General features: G+C 34.1%; 2 protein-coding genes across 3 annotated transcripts in view; one reads left to right on the forward strand and one right to left on the reverse strand.

Moving 5' to 3' along the window:
• Positions 1 to 11488, forward strand: part of Cks85A (Cyclin-dependent kinase subunit 85A) — a 34108-nt gene extending 22620 nt beyond the window's left edge. Inside the window, exons 2-3 of one of the 2 annotated variants that reach the window (XM_073989113.1) lie at positions 8948 to 9099; positions 10783 to 11488. In XM_073989113.1, the coding sequence (XP_073845214.1) occupies positions 9041 to 9099; positions 10783 to 11047 (324 nt within the window). In that variant the 5' untranslated portion in view covers positions 8948 to 9040 and the 3' untranslated portion in view covers positions 11048 to 11488. Of the gene's footprint in view, positions 1 to 8912; positions 9100 to 10782 lie in introns of both variants that reach the window. The other variant, XM_073989102.1, reaches the window with a different exon arrangement.
• Positions 11489 to 12620: 1132 nt separating this feature from the next.
• On the reverse strand, positions 12621 to 14355 carry mri (BTB/POZ domain-containing protein mrityu). The gene has a single exon (XM_073988990.1). The coding sequence runs from the start codon at positions 14078 to 14080 to the stop codon at positions 13007 to 13009; it is 1074 nt and encodes a 357-aa protein (XP_073845091.1). The 5' UTR covers positions 14081 to 14355; the 3' UTR covers positions 12621 to 13006.
• Between the last annotated feature and the right edge of the window lie 8013 nt (positions 14356 to 22368).

Here is a 22368-nt window from a genome sequence, read left to right on the forward strand (position 1 = left end):
TTATGGAGTCAAAAATATGATGGGCCATTTTCAATACCAAACATCCTAGCAGTAAAGAAACTTCTATACCAGATTATAAAGATTTATCTTAAATATGTTTTGCGAGCTGCATCTTGATTTCAACAAACAGACGGACAGATGAATGCAATAAATACCTCAATCATAGACTAATACATTTATAGACAAAGAAATTTTAATGTGCTTGTTTTTTTTTTCTAGGTGTCGCCCTTACGGAAACTGCGCAGCGTTTTGACTCAATTGCACAATGTTTTGGGGTAAATTACAATATTTTGTTGAATATTTTTATAAGAGCATGTAGATGCGGCCAAGATTGCCCACATATTGTCTTTTACCAGAATAAATTGTTTAACATTTTATAGTTATTGCCATTTTAAAAATTGAGTGCATAGCCAACTGACTCAATTCACACTAAATGAGAGAATTTAGGTGAGAGGATTTCTTTGTCTATGCCATGGTGCATGATAGAACAAACCAGGTAAAGTAAGTACTACAACAAATACACCTCAACAACAACCACATAGGAATTTGTTTTTGTTTGTAACGTTAGTGTCAAAGATAAATTTAAACAAAATAAGGAAATGTCCAAGGCCTATAGAAGGTCGGCCATTCAGAGTTCTGTTAACAACTTTTGATAACAAACATAACAGGTTTTATATTATTGTGATTTGAGTTCCTTTGTATTTTAAATCACAACAAGTGAGCCAAGGCTATAGTCGGGTCGGGGCCGACTATGTGATACCCTACACCACTACCCCTGTGCATAAGCTTTTGACCGGTAAAATTCAAAATATTACAATTGGGATAGCTTAGCGCCTTTGCTCTGAATGTATTCATTAATACAGGTCAATTTTGTTGAAGCGCATATTGGAACTATTGCGACACTGGAACGATCGGAACGATATCCGATTCGTTCGTTTATATAGTTCCTATCGTTAATCTCGTTACTTTTGTTCATGTTGTTTTATTCGCTCATCTCGCTCTTTTTGTTCAGCGTTAAATTGAAGAAGGAACTATATGGAACGAAGGAACGATATTAAGGAACTAGTTTCTTTTGTTAAAAGGAACGAGAAAGATCGAACCGTCCAGTGAACTAGATTGCCCAACTCTAATATAAGTGTATCGTCAGTACAACTCAAATAAAAAAATGGAAAAGTGGGATGTACGCCAACCATCAATAGGCTTCTTTCTCTGTGAGACCCCCATCAACCCCCAAAATTTCGTGAGGATCCGATTAAGATTACACAAAAAATGGAAAAAGGGATGCATTGCCGACTATCTCTGTTGTTTCACCACCTATGACAACCTAACCTTATAGAAGCGGAGATATTTGCTTTAACATAAAACGCTGGCTTTTTCTCCAAATAAGGTTTTTGCCCATTCCTACCCCTGAATATTATCCGACCATTGCCAAAATCAATAGGCTTCTTCCTCTGTAGGACTCCCACACACACCCAAAAATTCGTAACGATCCAATCAAAATTGCGACCTATAGCGTGATTACAAAAAAATGGAAAAATGGGATGTATTTCCGACTATTGCGATATCTCCGTTATATGGTCACCTACGCCAACCTGCTTTACATCATTGTAAAGATGGGATTTTCTACTTTCATATACCTCGGTTATACTTAACCGGATTAACCTAGTGGGTTTGGATTTCAAATGTCAATTTCATAGCGCAAATGTCAAATAAATCCTCATGAAGTGGGTTAACCCGGCAAAAAGCTCTGGTGTAACCGTGCTTTTGCTTTTGGAAGGTCTCCAATCAAAGCTGTGATATTCGTCATTATTATTAAAATTGCAAAAATGAAAAGTTGTGTTCTATTAGCGGCTATTGCGATATCTTCGTTGTTTGACCTACGACAAACTATGTTACATCGTTGCAAATTGGATATTTTCTACTTTTATTTGCAGGTTTTGCTTTTGATATACCCCTTATAGAAGCGGAGATATTTGCTTTGAAGTAAAACGTTGACTTTTGCACCAAATATGTTTTTTGCCCATTCCGATCCCTAAATATTATCCGACCAAAAAGCAATAGGCTTTTTCCCCTCCCGGACCCTCATCGACACCCAAAATTTAGTGACGATCCGATCAAAATAGCGTGATTAAAAGGTTTAGATGGACAGACGAACGGACGGACGGACACACATAGCCAGATCGACTTAGCTCGTCGAGACAATAATTTTGATATATATAAGTATATAAGTACCCACATAGTGGTGTAGGGTATAATAATGTTTTAGACAACAAACATAACAATTAGGGGCTGGATTCTTGTTCTATGAAAATTTGAAGTGAAAAATATATCCTTTATAATTTTTCATTTGACAGTTTTCTCCTTTATAAAAGTTTTCATTTCATATTTTCATAGAAAGAGAATTGAGCCCCAGTAGTGCGATTCTCTAACTCATTTTTTGAGTCACCGACAAAAATCGGTAACATTAAAACACAAGATTATGAATGAAAAATTCAAATAAAAGTCGACAAGACTGTTGCTATCGGTAAAACTTTACGACTACTTTTTATTGGTCGCTAAATTACCGAATAATATTGTTAATTACCGAAATTATAAGCATTGTAATGTTACCGATTTTTGTCGGTAACTCAAAAAATGAGATAAGCGTAGTACACACGGTCCAACAAAACTGACAGTCAACGTACTTTTACGGCAATTTTCTGACAAATAAAAACTTTTTGTTAGGTAAAAATGATTGAAATACAACATTTAAGGTATAATTTAGTGATTAGGAAAGTAATTATTCAGCTAGACTTTGATATTAACGAAATAGACCTCGATGACTGTCAGTTTTGTTGGACCGTGTGTACTATGCTTTAGAGAATCGCACTACTGGTTGGCTTAGTGTCCGGCTGTATGGACTGTGGAAATGTCTATTAATTATTGGAATTTAAAAAACAAATATTTTTTCACATTTGGTTTGTACGAGTAGAAAACATGAATGAAAACTCGTTAGATTTTCAATTTGAATGTTTCCATATTATTCCACTAAATGCATTATTTCTCCCAGAAAGTATAATTCTTTGAAAAAGGAGAAGCTGTTTCAATCTCTTGTTTTTGAAATAAAAAAACACATGTTTATTAAGTTTGATTCAAATAAAACTATTACCCCGGTTACACTTAACCGGATTAACCCAGTGGGTTTGGATTTCAAATGTCAATTCCATAACGCAAAGGTCAAATAAATCCTCTCGAAGTGGGTTAACCCGGCAAAAAACTCTAGTGAAACCGCACTATATGATAAATAGACAGCGGAATTTTATGCAACCCCTATTTTTGGTCCGATACATGTCAAATTTTGGGACTGGGCATATTTTTGGCTTCTGATTACATTGCAATCGAAACATATAACATATGCAAAATGCATAAATTTTTGCATATGCAAAATTTATCCATTTTACATATTTTCTTATGCAACAAATATTTCAATAATAGGTACAAAAATGTTTATGTGTACAATTTTTCTGTTTAAAATTCTCTTCAGACAAGTCAGTAAAATAGAGAAATGTATAACCACAGCCACAACCTTCGGGAGGTATCGTTCTATGGGGCCCTATATGAAGGCCTGAACCTAAACCGGAAAATTTTAAGTGGAGAGTTTTTTACCCCCATGGAAGACTTAATACCAAATTTAAGCCATGTCGGAGGGATATTGAGGGCACAACCTTCAACATACCAGAAATCCGGAGGTACCGTACTATGGGGGATATATGAAGACGTGGACCTATACCGAACAATTTCAGGTGGAAAGTTTTATACCCACAACGAAGACAAAATGCCAAATTTCAGTCACTTCGGTGGGATATTGAGGCCACAACCTTCAAAATACCGAAAATCGGAAGGTACCATTCTATGGGGGCTATATGAAGACTTGGACCTATGCCGACAAATTTTAGGTGGAATGTTTTATACCCCCAACGAAGACTAAATACCAATTTTCAGTCATTTCGGTGGGATACTGAGGCTACAACATTCAAAACAATTAAATATTTAGTGAAATAATGAACTCGAAAAACTACATTTATTGCCTCAAATTTCAAAATATATGCAAAAATTCCACAATTTTTATACATTTCGCACCGTATCTCCAAAACCGTTAATTTTTTTCCGAATATTTTCTTTTGGAAAAATATTCCCTGGAATGTAATACAAAACTCTTCAGAACATGTCATTGTTGTAAAATGCCTCTATGCCATTGTTTTCAGTACATTTTTGAACGACGATTTAATAAAAATGTCAATAATGTAGTGAAATACGAAATGCGAGAATAAACTGTTGGTGTGAACTGTGTTTGAAATATGTGTTGTAAAAGATATGATGCAAAATACCGCTGAAACAACCTGAAGTAAGCATTTTAGAGTTTCAGAATGTTTTAAAGAATTGTTGAGAACTTTATTTGGAAGATTTTTGCAAAAGGTTACTTGGTTCAACTCCCAATAGTTTAGCCGATATTGACCAGAATTTCAGCAATAATGTAAAATTTTCTATATTTTATAGATTTTGATGCCCTAGATGGAGTTTTTATTATGTGGTTTCTTTCAAAAAATAAGTTCTACTAGTTTAGGGCTACATTATTGCTAAAGACAACAAGACCAAATTCCTATTCGTTTCTGAGATAAAGGCCTGATAAATGCAAAAAAGTGTAGATTTAGCCCGGTTTAGATAAGGCCATAAAATCCGAACTGGATCTGACAGGACAAAACCCTACTAGGGTTTTTGTTGTCTAAATATGTACTTTCAAAAAATGCATACTAAAAGTTGTTTGCATTTTCTGTGTTGCATAGTGTATGCAAAAATATGACAAAATATGCACGATATGCAAAATATACAAAAATTGCTGGGCCCAATTCGTTTTATTTTGTAATAAAACGAGTTTCTGTCTAATCAGATTTTCTCTACGACCATCCTAACCATATATGCATTTGCATAGGATTCCGCTGTCTAATGATAAATAAGATCAGATATTACTTGGAATTGATCACAGCATAACATATAAGAAAAAACAAAATTAAAAAGAACGCCTTACGGCTCTCACGATATGGGTGGAAGTAGGAAAATTAATGCAGTGATGCGTTTCCAAAGAAACTGTTAAATACAAGTTTTTATTCATTAATTATGTATTTTCAAATCAGATTTCATCCATTTCGGTGCGATAGTGAAGTCACATCTTCAAAATACCGAAAATCGGGATGTACCGTTCTATGGAGGCTATATGAGGACGTGGACCTATACTGACAAATTTCAGGTGAAAAGTTGTTTAAACCCTACAAAGACTAAATACAAAATTTCGGTGGGATATTGAAGCTAAAATCTTCAAGTAAATTTTGACTGACTTTGAAGGCGTTTCGTGATTTCGTGCGGAATGAACCAAAATTTATCAGGATTTCGCATACAAAAATTATAGCACGGTTACACTACAGCTTTTTGCCGGGTTAACCAACTTCATGAGCATTTATTTGCTTAATCTGGTCAAATCTGACAAGATTTGCCATACAAAAATTAAATCCTCTCACGGCTGGGTTTATTTTAAATCCGGCACAAATCCACCAGTGTTGTTAACAAAATGCAGAGTTCGAAAATAAACAGTACACTAACATAGTGTACCGCTCCGAGAACAGTATCACTAAAATATTTTTAGCGTTAGTGTTCCGGAACACAAACACTAAAAAATATTTTAGTGATACTGTTCCGGAGCACAACGATAAACGTAGTGTACCACATTTTGGTACACTAAAAACGTTGGGTACCGCAGTCGGAACACTAAAAATCGTAGTGCTCCGCAGTCGGAGCACTAAAAATCGTAGTGCTCCGCAGTCGGAACACTAAAAATCTTAGTGCTCCGCAGTCGGAACACTAAAAATCGTAGTGTTCCGCAGTCGGAGCACTAAAAAATCGTTGTGTACCACATGTCGGAACACTAAAAAATAACGTAATGATAATGTACCACACACGAGTTTATTATGATTTGCGAGGAAAATTAAATATTTATAATTTTTTTTGAGATAAGTACAAATTAAGACATAAAAACTCAGATACACCTCTTAAATCCATGTATGTATACATCATGGTGTAAGAAAGAAGGTGATACAATAATAACAACTGATGTCTTCATTTGCTGTCAAAACATATTTTTAATCAAAAATAAATAACAAATATTTTGCTTCTATAAAAAATATTTGTGTACAACATCTTTGTTTAAGCTTCGCGAATAATATTTTAACGTTTTCTTCTAACTATTGTGGATATTTCGCGCAAAAAAAATTTACAGCAAATGAAGACTACAACCTAACGTCAACTATTGGATCACCTTGTTAAATTCGCCTTAATAACGTTGGGAACTTAAGTAGAAAATATGAAAGACATCGTAGTGTTCTGACTGTGGATACATGAGTTTATTATGATTTGTGAGGAAAATTAAATATTTTATTTTTTTTTAATAAATACAAATTAAAAAATAAAATTTAATAGAACACGCGAAAAACGCCTGATTTGATTTTTGGATTTGATTTTGGACAATAAAAATCGTAGTGTTCGGCTGCGGAGCACTAAAAATCGTAGTGTTCAGACTGCCGGATCACTAAAAATCGTAGTGTTCCGACTGCCGGATCACTAAAAATTTTAGTGTTTCGACTGCCGGATCTCTAAAAATCGAAACAACGGAACAATAAAAATCGTAGTGTTCGGCTGCGGAGTACTAAAAATCGTAGTGTTCCGACTGCCGGATCACTAAAAATCGTAGTGTTCCGACTGCCAGATCTCTAAAAATCGAAACAATGGAACAATAAAAATAGTAGAGTTCGGCTGCGGAGCACTAAAATCATAGTGTTCCGACTGCCGGATCACTAAAAATTGTAGTGTTCCGACTGCCGGATCACTAAAAATCGTAGCGCTGTTAATTATAATTTGTGGCGAACAATGCCAAATCTTTTCCACTAATAAAATAGTTGTTTTAAAATATTAAAACAACAACAATGGGACTAAGCCAGACTATTTTGAAAAACACAAATTTGTGAGGAAAATTAAATATTTTATGGGTTGTGGGACGAGTAAAAATTAAAAATAAAAATTAATAAATAAAATGCACGTGTTTTAAACTAGTTACAAACGTTGAGAGCTTTATATGCTGTTTATATTAGAGCTTTTTGCAGGGTTAACCTTCTTTATATGGATTTGTTTGAAATATAAGCAATGGAATTGACATTTAAAACCCAGTCGGTTTGTTAAATCCGGTTATATATAAACGGGGCATTAGTAGAAAATTAGAAAAAAAATCATCATCATTAATTAATGAATATTGTTTCTTGTACAAATGGCAACAGGTACAATTTCCGACATTCGGAACACTACGATTTTTAGTGCTCCGACACGACGATCTTTGTGCTTCATTCCACAAAAACTAAATATTATTTTTTCATAATTTTGACCAAATTTCTCAATGTGTTTAACTAATTTAAACATACATGGATGTAACAGTTTATCTTAATTTTTATTTGATCAAATTTAACCAAATTTAATTTTCCTAAGAAAGCATAATACCTTTATTATTTTTTAGTGTTCCAACACGTGGTGCACTATGATTTCTAGTGATCCGGCAGTCGGAACTCTAAAATTTTTAGTCCTCCGCAGTCGGAGCACTAAAATTTTTAGTGCTAAGCCAGTTGGAGCACTACGATTTTTAGTGCTCCGGCAGTCGGAACACTAAAATTTTTAGTGCTCCGCAGTAGGAACACTACGATTTTTAGTCCTCCGCAGTCGGAGCACTACGATTTTTAGTGCTCCGGCATGCGGTACACTACGATTATCGTTGTGTTCCGGTACAGTATCACTAAAATATTTTTTAGTGTTTGTGTTCCGGAGCGGTACACTATCGTAGTGTACCTATCCACCTTGGTACGGTACAGAACGGTACGGTACGATACCATAGTGTTTATTTTCGAACACTGACAAAAAGTACCATGATACAAAAATTTATCCCTGCGTGTAAAATATAAGAATAGCTTTGTTCCTTTACTTTTTTAATGGTAAGAGTGGTAAAAGAGAAAAGTGTCAAAATTGATCTCTCATGAACATTTTAACGTAAAGTAAAGGAACGGAAAAATGGTAGATCTGGCAGCAATGTCAAAAAGAAACATAAAAAATCAATTTTCGTATTTTATTTCACAGTTTTATTAATTTAGTTTTGTCAGCGTTCGACTTTTTCTTCTGTTTTTCGACCATTTTCTTCTTCATTGTGAAATAATCGTCAAACAAAAGTCGAAAAATCAATTCTGCCATTTTTTTACCTGCAGAAATTTGTCTGGTAGCGTGTGGTAGAAGAGAAAACCATTTTCGCTCTCTCTCCTCTCTCACTCTCTTAAAAATTGCTTCCAGTTTTGCCACTTTTCGGGGTTAAGGAACGCTTTGCAGGTTAAAAATGGTAAAGATGGTAACCTCAGGTAAGTAAAGGAACACAGCTAATAGCTTTGTTCCCGTACTTTTTAATAGTAAAACTCGTAAAAGAGAGATGGAGAGAAAAATTGTTGTCACACAAAAGTTTTTTTCAAAAAGTTTGGGAACGCAAAAAGTCGTAAAAATTTTAAAAACTTTTTAGTTCTGGAACAAACTTTCAAACCAATGCAAAGCAATGAAAATATCAAAATTTTCATATGATTTCATATATGTCCGTAGACGTCAATGAAAATTTGGAAGAAAATGGCAAAACGTTTTCATTGAAAATTTTCATAGTCTTGCATAAGACTTACCTATAAACTCATTTTCATGTTAAGGAAAATTTTCATAGTCTGGCATAAGACCAAGTGTTAGCTGCATAGTTGATTATATTCGTAGTATATTGATATATACTGTAACCATTTCACTTTGCATGCCGAAAGAAGAGCTATCATTTTACTTTGCATATTCATGGAATAAGAAGAGGAATAGAGTCAACAAAACAAAGCAACAGACGCAATTAACCAAAATTAAACAAAATAATATTAAACGAAATACCTATATAAGCAGTATAATGTCGGCCGATCAAATACAATATTCGGAGAAATATTTTGATGCTGTCTATGAATATCGGTAAATATTTGGTACCTTTATAGTTGTACAAAGTATCTGGGTCAAAATATTAACCCAATCCCTAGACATTTGTTTGATTTTTTTCGTGAAAATTCTCTCATTTACTAATTTTGACCTCCTGAATCCGAAAATCAAAATGAAAATGCTGTATTTTTATCCGTTAAAGCCCATATGGAACCACCGCAGGGACTCCTTATAAAATTATTCAAATAAAATGTATCCTTATTTCGAGTAATTCCTGTAGTTTTATTGTTAAATTAAATAATATGGTTTATTTATTGAGAACAAAGATATTTCATATTAATATAAAGGAACGACGTATGAAATTTAAGTTTCGAAAACTGTTGTTCGTCTTCCGTAATATTTGGAATATTTGTGTTCTTCTGGGAAATTAGCACACCATATTCATTACTTTCTCTGTAAATCATTTGCAACATATCATGTAAAAGAATTGTTCAAATAAGACATGAGCCTCCTTGTTGCAATCCATAAAGGTTTCGAAGCATGAAATGAAGACTTGGACCATTTAAATTTGTCCTTGAAATTTGGCACATTTGACGGACTATTTATTTCTGGGCCAACATAGCGGAATTGATTCGATGCACCCTTCGAAATACTACAATTTTCGACTTTGGGCATTTCTTTGCCGGTTCCCTCTTCCAACACAACATCATCGTCATTCGATCCATGAATTCGATTTCAGCTGTCTGACACAACTGATCGTGGTATGAATCCGAAATGGCTCCACCTTCGTTTTCATCTGCTCCATCCTCAGCTGAATCATACGCTGGATCAGGTGGCTGCACATAAACGGCAGCAATTTATTCCTCTCCAACTTCGTCATTGAAAGAGTCTAAATAGTTTTGTATTTCATATAGTTTGATACTTAAAATAAACCATAACTAATCAAAATTAAATAAAAACCTTATAAATGTACACGAAAAAAGTATATAAACAATGTCTTTTATACAGTTAAAATCCGAAAAATAGCAATATTATTGTTTTGACAGTTTGATAATGCGTCCCTGTGGTGGTTCCATATGGTACAACTTTTTTTGAACATGTATATATATTTTTGTTAATAAAAAATACTTTTTTAAGTTGAAAGTTTTACATTATGAAGGCTTTTTAACTACTTTTATTATCTTATATAATTATATAATTTATCTAGTCATGGTGGTTTGTTTAAAAAAAATATGGAAATATGTTTAATTTTCACTTACAACTTGCGGGAATTCATTTGTTCATTTTTCTGTTTAAAAATTTTTTGCACACTTCTAACTTGCTTCTAGAACTGCACAAGTAACTCGAATGATCGAAACGTAAGAGAGAAAAAGTTAGCTGCATGTGTTTACTATTAGAAAAAGTTGAAAAAATATCAAAATATTATGTTTATTGTTTTTTTTTTTCTGTTGAAGCGCAAAACGCTAATAGCCTGTTTCTCTTAAATGATTCTAATTCAAATTCGTTCGAATTACTACCAAACTTCTTTTGTTGTAGAACATTTTTATTTGATTGAAAACAAAAAATGATAAAATATTATTCAAACAACAAAAGTTTGGTAGTTGTTCGAACGAATTTGTATTCGAATCGTCTTAGTGAAACAGGGCATAAAAGTGGTTCCATATGGAACCACCGCAGTGATTGGGTTAAATTATATTTCTGTTTTATTTCTTATTGTAGACATGTCATACTACCGGCAGAGCTAACCAAACTTGTACCCAAATCTCATTTGATGACTGAAACCGAATGGCGTAATTTGGGTGTTCAACAAAGTCCTGGTTGGGTCCATTATATGATGCATGCCCCAGAACCACATGTAATTTTGTTCCGGAGACCACGCACTGATTTGCCAGATCCTGCAACAACGACATCGGCTGCTACATCAAGCACAACTAACAACTCGGATGCTTCAAAGATTACAAATAATGTGTCAGTTCAAGGTTAGGAGGAGCATAAGTAAACATAAAACGTATTTCATCCTAATGTCTGCCATTTAAACAAAGGGAACACATAAATCATTTTCATGTTTTTTTTTTTTAATTTAATATATAATGCGTTGGCTTATTTAGTTTCCATGTTTTTTATATATATTCTTATAGTTGTGTTAAGTTTTTTTTTTTCGTACCAGATCTTACCTCATTTTTTGTATTTGAATATGCATACAATTGGTAAACGTTATTAATTTTTAGTTATTTTTAGTAAAGAATGGAGTTAATCCATTATAAAAAACACATCTGTATACCTATATGAGCAATTAATTTCCTAAAATTGATTACAAAAATTATTTCAGTTCTTCTGAAAACATGTAATTTTTTATAATATGTAGTTGTAGTAATAAACTGTTTTGTATACAAAAATTCAATAAAAATTAAAAAAAATTACCAAATGTCTGGAATTTTTCTGAAACTAAAGCTCAAGATTATTCAAGTTTTACCACTTTTTACACGAAAACTGCTCCTTTACTTGATTTAAGCATACAATTGATATGGGAGCAGTTCACAACTTTGGCCACTTTTTTATTTATTCGATATCAATACATAGCTTTTTACCATTTTTAAAAGATTTTATAATGTGATAGTCAATTGGGCATTCAGCTTATAACTCCCTGAAATGAAATGTTTTGACGAAGTTTATAAACTACAAAGAATCTGAAGATATGGAAGTCAGCCATTAGTAAACCCCCGAGACATATCCATGACTATGTTCCGTAAGATGCAAACGACTATAAAGCTGATTGCGCCCTTAAAAATCTTCTTCCCAAATATACCAGCTAAAATTATGTGTAGACAACTTCCATCAATATCCTTCACACGAGACGATTGGAATAATCAAACTGTGGCAACTAAGCTTCTGCCGAGCGACGACATAACCGGTCAACATTTTCTCCAACTGTGACATCAGTGAGCTGACTGTTACAACAAAGATGTTATAAAATAAGTATCAATTTTGGTGCACTACTACCCAGCCAGTTTGGAGTAAACCTCGATGTCTTTGTGGTTTGTATGCGGAGTTAAATCCATATTTTCTGAAAGATTTCAACTTTTTTTCCGCAAATAGTTACTTAGGTCCCCATTACGGCGTACCATTTTCTTCCTTTTCCGCTAGCGATTAGAATTAGATTACTAGTTCCAAGCTGTATAATACAAAATTATCTTTTTTAACACCACCTATTTATTTTAAAAATTACAGAAGAGAGGACTAATTCTTTTTTTCTTGTAGCAGCATAGAAACCGAGGTAGAAGCATAAGTTTGATGCTGGGCAGTCGCTGGTCGAAACCCTATGGTTTCGGGTCAATCCAGTACTAAAGAACCCGCTGCAGTGGGATTGACTATAGATGGGATTCTAACCGGTATTTACCCAAAACATGGTTAAATACACGATAAATTTCTTTCTTGGGTGTTTATTTGGGTAAATATTTTTTGTAATCAATCAATCCTATTGACTAATTCTTTGTTGTCCTAACTGTCTTACATTTTCTTATTAGCATATTCGACCAAGAGAAAAAAGTAATAAACAATTTTATATATTTAGAAAAAATTGTGGATATTTTATTATTATTTCATATATCTATGTTTGTATGTTTGTTGTTGTGTAAAATAAATGTTTTAAAAGCAAGAACTATCCTTTTTTGCGCAAATATGTAGAAAAGAACAAACAAAAAAGAAATACAAATAGTGATTAAATACTGATTTTGAGATATTCAAATGATTTGAGTATTACAAAATATGTAAAAAAGTGTTTATCGATATATTTATGTACGTATTATAATTATTTTATATGTGTGTTGATTCAATTTTGGGAGTTATATTTATATATGTGTGGGTATTCCATAATGCATATACGATTATAATTCGATTATTTCGTATAATTTACCATTGCGCGTTTTTTGAATTACGACAAAAATTAAGCATTCTCCTCGTTAGCACCGCCAGCAGCTTCCAATTCCCCTGCATCGGCGGCAACAACATCTTCCACCGGTCCACCATCGATCCCAGCATCGGCATCAGCACGAAATGCAACTACATTCTCTGGCGGTGGTGGTATGGGATTACCACTTGCATCCAATTCCAATGGAGGATCGGCAGTAGCTTCAGCTAAATTGGTAACGGATTTTGATTTAACACACTGAAAGTCAACATGACGACTCTTGGCCTCCTCTTTTTCCCAGGACATATGAATGAAAGGCCTTTGTACATAACTGTAGATGACTTCTGCACGACCACCAGGACGACGACGTATCTTCTCTTTATGTGTGGGATAACCTTCAATGCCACAACGTATCTTCTTTAAACCACGATCTTTCATAACCTGCTTGGCAACATCTCGATTTTCAATGTATTTGAAGAAACGATGCATTGTGGTACTATGTATGGTCTGGCAGTATTCTTCACCCATCTGAGGGGGAAACTCTTCATCCCAATCGACAACATCATCGTCCAACAAGACCACAACATGACATTCACGATCGCCTCGTTGTGCTGCTGTTACCATCACCGGCAATATAAACTCTTCAAGGAATAACTCAAATTGTTGGCGTGCTCCCTCATTGCTCAGTTCATGGAGAAGGCCACGTAAGTTTTGGCAGCGTACTGTGGTGGCGTCAAAGGGGATCAATAAATAATCGCATGCCTCCTTCAATTCCGGTACAGATATGGTAGGAGGACACTTTATAAGCCCAGTCTTGTAATAGTCAAGGATTGCACGAAACAATGTATGGGAAATTCCATCGGCCACTTCATATTCACCTCTTTCGTTGGGATGCACAAATTGAAAGCCTGTGCTAAACATTGTACCCAACATAGTATTTGGATGGGCAGTCACTAAATCCTTTTCAATAATGAAGCGGACATTGTCCACCAGCAATGTTATCCGCTCGCCTGGATTAATATTACGCACCATCATGGCAGAGGCTCCATTTCCATTTGAGGAATTGTTTGTGGAGTTGTTTTTTATTTCCTTGGGAATTGCTCCGTTCATATTTTTCCTTTCTTTCTTTCTTTGTGAGGTGATGATGGTCGCCCAGTCAATGTTTTGTTTACCTGTGTGCGAACGAATGACAAGAATGACATGACGCCCTTTTTCTAATTGGTTCACTTTTGTGAATAAGGGTTCATCGCACAATACGAATTAGAAACGCAAAATAGATTGGCCGCTAAAAATGAGTAGCCAAAACAAAATTGACAGGGCGAAGAATGATATGAAACATAGTGGTGTTTTACATTTACGCGATTGCTCGTATGAGAAATCGTCTGCTCTCTGTTCATATTCGTGAATTTCACACACAGGGTTGCATTTTTTTGTAACATGGTACCAATCTGATTTCAATTTTTTCTGAGTGTGACCGACATTTGTCAATAGCTCTGTTCCTTTACGTGCAAGAATCTTCAAGTTTTACCACTTTTTACTCGAAAAGCGTTCCTTTACTTTAGACACCGTACAATTCATATGGGAGCAGTTCACAACTTTTACTACTTTTGCCGGTTTTATTATTTTCAAAAGTAAAGGAACAGACCAATGCTTTGTTTACATTTACGAAATCCACTCGATTTCAACTGTCAATTCCATTGCTCAAACGTCAAATGAAATCATTTCGGTTTCATACCCCGGTTACACTATTGAAGGTTAACCCACTGGGTTTAATAGATCCAGTGGGTTAATCTTTGCTGGTTACACTTAGCTTATCGAGGATATAAACTGTCAGCTGATGTTTGTTTACGTATACACACAAAATAGCTAATAAAGTCGTGTTTTACACTTTTATAATTTCTCGTATGGGATATCGTCCCCTCTTTGCTCATATTGGTATATTTTACACACAGGGATACATTTTTGTATCATGGTATCAAGCGTACTTTTTGTTAAAAAAGTGTCTAATGTAAAAAATAAATAATTTTATGATTTTCAAATAACTGTCTAAGTCTGGAGTTTCCCCCATTGGCTTAACTTCATCACTTTCCTCTTTGCAGAGAAAAATGTTTACAAAACGCACTGACAGCTTGCAAAATTAACTGATCGCTACCAATATCATGATTTCATCCCGGCGAAGGGAATTATCAATTGGCTTTTCAGTTTTTGAAATGATGAATTTTTAGTGAAAACCTGAACTCTTTAAGCATCGAGTATTCTCATGTTAATGAGAATGATGCTCACTTTTCGGCTTTCCCAAAAAACACCAGAACAAAATATTTGCAAGCTGACAGCACGATTCAACTAAGAAATCATCGATTTCTGTTAAGTTGAAATAACATCAACACAGTTACCTGTGAGTATGTCGTTTTGTAAATAAAATTCCAACGACATACTCACAGGTAACTGTGTTGATGTTATTTCAACTTAACAGAAATCGATGATTTCTTAGTTGAATCGTGCTGTCAGCTTGCAAATATTTTGTTCTGGTGTTTTTTGGGAAAGCCGAATAGTGAGCATCATTCTCATTAACATGAGAATACTCGATGCTTAAAGAGTTCAGGTTTTCACTAAAAATTCATCATTTCAAAAACTGAAAAGCCAATTGATAATTCCCTTCGCCGGGATGAAATCATGATATTGGTAGCTATCAGTTAATTTTGCAAGCTGTCAGTGCGTTTTGTAAACATTTTTCTCTGCAAAGAGGAAAGTGATGAAGTTAAGCCAATGGGGGAAACTCCAGACTTAGACAATCATATGATTGAATCTTCAACTAAAACAAAACAAACATTTTCAAATAACTTTAGATTTATTAAGTCCATAAAATCTCATGCGACCAATCGTAAACGTGTAAAACACGACAAACTCTGTTGCAAAAACAGTTGCAACTTTTGGTACTTTTTGAGTAGAGTTGATTTTTTTTTGCACAAATACCGAATACAACACTGTATTTTTGGTGGATTTGTGCCGGATTTAAAATAAACCCAGTCGTGAGAGGGTTTAATTTTTGTATGGCAAATCTGGTCAGATTTGACCAGATTAAGCAATAAATCCTCATAAAGTGGGTTAACCCGGCAAAAAACTGTAGTGTAACCGCACTATCAGATGGGTTTTCATTTGACGTATACACAAAGGAATTGACAGATGAAATCGAGTGGATTTCGTAAATGCAAACATAGTCCAAATGTGAAGTTTTTATTTTGTGTGTGTATGTGTTTGTTTTGAAAAATATTAAAAATGTTTTCAAAATATATTCAAAATAAATTGCAATGAAATCGTTAATTACAGAGCCGGTTGTACAATATATTTATCGAACTTAATTTGAAAATAAGTTTTTGACCGTGTTTCGATGTATATATGTGAAAACAAATATTTATGTTTCATTCATTTTCCCGCTGTTTTAACGAATTGGATAAAATGACAAAAAATATCAAACAAAGGCAACCTGTTGCATATGCCAATATAAAATTCTGACAGGAAGCGCGCTTACGTGTAGGGTTGAATTTCTATCGTTTTTTCGAAGCTGTTCTACCTTCCTTATTGTACCATGGTACCAATCGTACCTTTTGTTAAAAATACCTAATGTAAAAAGAAGACATTTTATAAAAATATTGTATAATATTAAAATGCTTACAAAAAATAATTTTATGCTTTCAGAAATTTTTTATGCACAAATTCGTTGCAAAACTACATTTTGTTTCAGTTTCTCTTACTACATTTTGCAACTCTGCTTAATAAGAATAACAAACACAAAGAGAAGACGATTTCTCGTACGAGCAATAGCGTAAATGTAAAACACCACCACATAATGCCGACAGGGTGAGAATGAGAAGAATGAGGAGACATGCTCATGGTTCACACATACGCAACAGTTTCTGCAATTAACAATTCCGTTTTGACATTCATTTTCACATTCTGCAGGGTTAGAAAAAAAGTAGCAAACATGGGTAGAAAACGTAAAATGAAATTATGGTTATTCTGCATCACGCATTTTTGCAGGAATTTTTATCTGTTGATTTTCATCCGAATTCATCTATTTTTAAAATTCAACACATATAGTTTTGAGCCTCTTCATTTCATAAAAACACACAAATTTATTTTTTATTACAGGCAATTTAAATTTTTTTGGTACATGAATAGTACATTTTTGTTCACAAAGTACGTTTGTTACAAAAATGCTTCTGTTATAGTACGTTTATATATAACCGGATTTAACAAACCCACTGGGTTCCAAATGCCAATTCCTTTGCGTATACGTCAAATTAAACTTTATTAAGAAGGTCAACCCTGCAAAGGACTATAATAGCTGTGTTCCTTTACTTACCTGAAGTTACAATTTTTACCATTTGTTACCATTTTTAACCTGCAAAGCGTTCCTTAACCCCGAAAATGGCAAAACTGGAAGCAATTTTTAAGAGAGTGAGAGTGGAGAGAGATCGAATATGGCTTTCTCTTCTACCAGAGGGTACTAGCAAAATTTTTGCCGGTAAAAAATGGCAGAACTGATTTTTCGACTTTTGTTTGACGATTATTTCACAATGAAAAAGAAAATGGACGAAAAACAGAAGAAAAAGTCGAACGCTGACTAAACTAAATTAAAAACTGTGAAATAAAAGAGGAAAATTGATTTTTTATGTTTCTTTTTGACATTGCTGCCAGATCTAACCATTTTTCCGTTCCTTTACTTTTCTGGTAAAAATGTTCATGAGAGAGCAATTTTGACACTTTTCTCTTTTACCACCCTTACCATGAAAAAAGTAAAGGAACAAAGCTAATATAAACATGGCCTTAAACATAAGAACGGTCAAAACGGAATTGAACAATTGCAGCAACTGCTGCGTATATATGAACCATGAGATGGTAAAATTAATTTTTAGGGATGTATATGTCGAGTGTTTTTGGTCGAACCCGTCGTTGAGTGTAGTAGAAAAGGCCAAAGTCTTGTGCCAGACTATGAAAATTTTCATGAAAATGTTTTGAGGTTATGGGTAAGAAGGGAGAAGTCGATGGTCAGACTAGCAAGGTTTCTTGAAACCAATTTCGGTAAAGTTTTATTTTAAGTTTCGTTAGTGTCCACACACGTTAACGTGAAATTTAAGATTTTTGCGTGTCCTCTATATTTTACCATTCGCGTTTGTTGTGTTTCTCATACTAATAAAAACAAAAAAAGACATAAATAAACCAAAAAACAACATAAAATAATTAACATTAATAATTAAACAAATATTAATAGTTAAATTTTCACTATTTCAATAATTAAATGTTTTTATTAAATCTTTTTATGTTTGTTTTGTTGTTAACTTTTGCTTGAGAAAATAAAAATGAAAGAAAATGGAAGAAATAATCTTGCAACGAAAAACAAGAAGAGGCAACATAACAAACACAGAAAACCATGTACATGGGTTTCACTACTTCATACCCCTCGCCTATAAACTTGACGTCGCCATGTTGAAATCGTGCTAGTCTGACCATCGACAAAGGGAGCTCCTTCACCTCCGCTCTCTCCTAAAAGCTAAAAAATTTGAATGTGTTATTTTCAGTGTCTGGCACAAGAGTCAGCAAAATTTGTTATTTGCGACACTGCGGCTACTAACCACATACTAATACGCCGCTGTTATTTGTAACACCGCGGCGGCCAGAAAACGGTACATTGGATTTTTGCATCTCCCAGCAAAAATATTTGGAAGTAGTGCAATGGACAGTTGCTCATCAACCTACACCCTGCGTTTGCACATGACAGGGCAGTTGAGTACATGTATTGATTGTCAAAAACCCACAACTTGCCTGTGTGACTTAAGAAAAAATTTAAATTGACAGGAAGCTTTAGCTAACCTTTCTTATTAAACCATGAGAAGAATGAGGAGGCATGGGAAAATTATTTTTTAGCGATGTATAGGTCAGGTGTGCTCAGAATAGTTGGTGTATTAGTAGTGGCAAGACACCCTCCCCATTGCGAAGCAACGGCAAATCAGAAATAAAGAGAAAATACGTGTGGTTTGTTTTTACGCTACCGTAAGGAAGCGAGTACCAACGTTCGAGTGTTTTTGGTCGAACCCGTCGTTGAGTGTGGTAGAAAAGGCCTCAGCCATGGTTTAATAAGAAAGGTTAGCTAATGGGTCGATTCCGTTTTGCGACGCGAGACGATGCCAATTTTTCCATTACGTATGGCAAAGGTCGCCCGACGACGTCAAATTCTGTCGCCATAAAGTTCATTTTCCGGCGACAACAAATTAGCCGTCGCCGTGCATTTTTACAAACGAATAAAAACGAAAAATTTAAACATAAGTAACATTTGCTCTGTTCCAGAACCTGCAAGAAGCTACTATATTTTACTACGATAACAATTTTTCCTTTATGTTATCGACAAAAATAGTAAAAATTAGTAGATTCTTGCAGTTCTGGAACAGACCATATTTGAGCAAAGCTGTCAGTCAAAACTGATCGTCTGAACCCCACCTAAAAGTCGTAAACGATTTTCATATAAATTTTGTGTACGGGAACGCAAAATGTGTAAAAGTGGTAAAAATGTTAAAAACTTTTTAGTTCTGGAACAGAGCTTCTACTAAAACCAGCAACTCTTGGTCTGTTCCAGAACTGCAAAAATCTACTAATTTTTACTATTTTTTCCGATAACATAAAGGAAAAAATGTTATCGTAGTAAAAAATAGTAGCTTCTTGCAGGTTCTGGAACAGAGCATCTTTTGAAATCTACAATCACAGATTCAACCAGCAAAGTTTGCTGGCAAAAAATCTATGGCACTATCGATAGTATCGATTATGTTTCCAAATATTCAATATCCATAGATAGTTTTGTCTCTCGATATTATCGGATTAAAAATCATTAACCTAAACCCAGCAAAAAGTTTGCATCCGCGGATGCAGTTAAATCACTACAAGTGTACAGTACATTTGCCGTTGGAGTACACCTTTTCCTATGAATTCACTTATGAATTTTACAAGAGAGCGCGCAGCTAGGATGCACTCCATTTTGCTTCCACAGCACACAGCTAGGATGCACTCCGTTTTCGATCCAAATCAGAGCTTTTGATGTAGTCGTTTGGATTGAATTTAAAGGCACTCTTCGGATTGTGTTTTGAATCAATCTAAAGATGCAGTAAAAATGCAAGCTATTACGAAATATCCCAGAATAAATAAAATGCATTTATTATTTGTGTAAAACAAGAATACAAAGAACTTTATTATATAAACACAAATTAAAAAAGTTGTCATTAAATTCAATCACAATTGAGTGTACTTCCTCCGTTCTTCATTTAATCCAAGCGCAACAGATTTTGCTTCGTCATCCTAAAGGTTTTTTATGTTGCCCTCCCATCACTAGTTCAGCTTTCGACATGAACTCCACTCCATTACAAATTTCCGTCTTGTAAATTACCGCAAAAATATTCGCAAATTGAGGGCCTGTTTATGTATTTCGAAAGGAAAATGTGTGCGCATGAAACACACCCAAATGTTAGTTTTTGAAATATTATTTTCTTTGCTTTTGCTTCAAAACAAAAATCAAATTTGAAAAACACACTCGATTTTGGTAGTGTTTCTTAAGCATAGTACACACGGTCCAACAAAACTGACAGTCATCGAGGTCTATTTCTTTAATATCAAAGTCTAGCTGAATAATTACTTTCCTAATCACTAAATTATACCTTAAATGTGGTATTTCAATAATTTTTAGCTAACAAAAAGTTTTTATTTGCCAGAAAATTGCCGTAAAAGTACGTTGACTGTCAATTTTGTTGGACCGTGTGTACTATGCTTTACGAATTCATTTTCTTATCGACATACATAAACAGCTTGTTAGTTTGTATTTTTTATTTTATAACAAATTCTTCGAAATATATGGTAATATTCAAAAATGTATTACAATCGTTGAAGTTGAGGTTCACCATGGTTTAATAAGAAAGGTTAGCCAAAGCTTTATGTCAATGTAAATTTTTTCATTCGAGTATGCCTAAAACTTCAAAACAATATAAACAAACTGTGTATGTATGTGTGGTGTTTGAATAATATGCCAAACAATTTTAAAAACAATCGAATTCAATGATTTTCAAAATTGTTTTTAGACCATTTGTATGGAAGAAATTGGTGAGATTTGCATTGAAACAATTAGTTTATCATATTCACAACTCGATTATGTGGACAAAACTTAACTCTTCATTCATTTTTCGCGTTTTTTATAAAATGCTCAAAAAATGCATTGTAAACAAACCCACTTGTTGCTTTTATTTTGAAGTTTTAGGAATTCAAGACAAGGGTTCTATAGATTTTTTTTCATTTAAATCTACCTCTTTACTTATACCATGAGGTTCACCATTTAATAAGTCGCGAACTGTCAATATATTTTATACAATATGAATATATTTATATTAATTGAAATGTTTTAGCCGGGGTCGCATAAAATGAATCATAACAAATAATTTATGTGGAAGCTGTGTTCGTGCTAATATTCAAAAATGGGTAAAAATGTGTTGAAGTTTACAAGTTTTTTTGTGTTCTTTCTTGATTTCTGGTCAAACCACGGAAAATTCAGACCTGAGCTCAAAGAAAGAATTGAAGAATACCCCTTGGGCAACATGGTTCTAATGTATGACTTTTCGATATATACACTGCATCCCCCTAAAATCGATGCTGACATTTTGAAGTTTTGAAATCTTAGTTTTTTGAATTTTTCTTATAATTGGAGGGCGCAAGCAGATAATTACACAAACTATTTATTGGATTGTAGAACTCGTGATTCCACGTCGTTTGATGTATATCTAATGAGTGTGCTTCATACAGCTCCCTAGTAATAGGAGTCCAAAGCGTAAATTTTCTTCAAAAACCTATTTTTTGGCTTCAAAATTTACAACTGTGAATCAGGTACCCTTGAACCCCGCGTGATTTTAGTTTTTTTACGCGCCGGATCTAATGAACCCTTCCGCTTTCAAATCCATCTACTAAAACGGCGGTTATAGATACCTTGAAAGTAGGAAATTCTGCAAAATTATGTTTTGATGATTCCGCGCATTGAACCGCGATTTTCTTTGGTTATTTTTACATAAATGGGATCGTTTATACGCGATTATATTATTTTCCAAAACCGTGTGGCATAAATCACCGAGATTCTGGAGTAATATTCGTATTTCGTATTAAATAGAATTTGGTAGCACATCCGCGGTTCTTGACGAATTTGTTTAAAATTTGTTATAATGACGTATTTTTTATAGGCGGTACCTGAAATCGGATGCGCCTTATAATCGTATGTACATCGCGCAATTTTTACCCACATAAAGGTTTTTTTAACAGTAAGATGCAGCTGACGGCACACTTTGACCGCTGAATGAAAAGTGGAAAAATCGCTACAT

The sequence above is a fragment of the Musca autumnalis genome, unplaced genomic scaffold, assembly GCF_047663935.1.
Source record: "Musca autumnalis isolate F117 unplaced genomic scaffold, ASM4766393v1 scaffold_1, whole genome shotgun sequence".
Lineage (NCBI taxonomy): Eukaryota > Metazoa > Arthropoda > Insecta > Diptera > Muscidae > Musca > Musca autumnalis.

Coding starts and splice junctions, on each gene's coding strand:
- mri (XM_073988990.1), bottom strand. CDS start 14,080: ATGAACGGAGCAATTCCCAAGGAAATAAAAAACAACTCCACAAACAAT.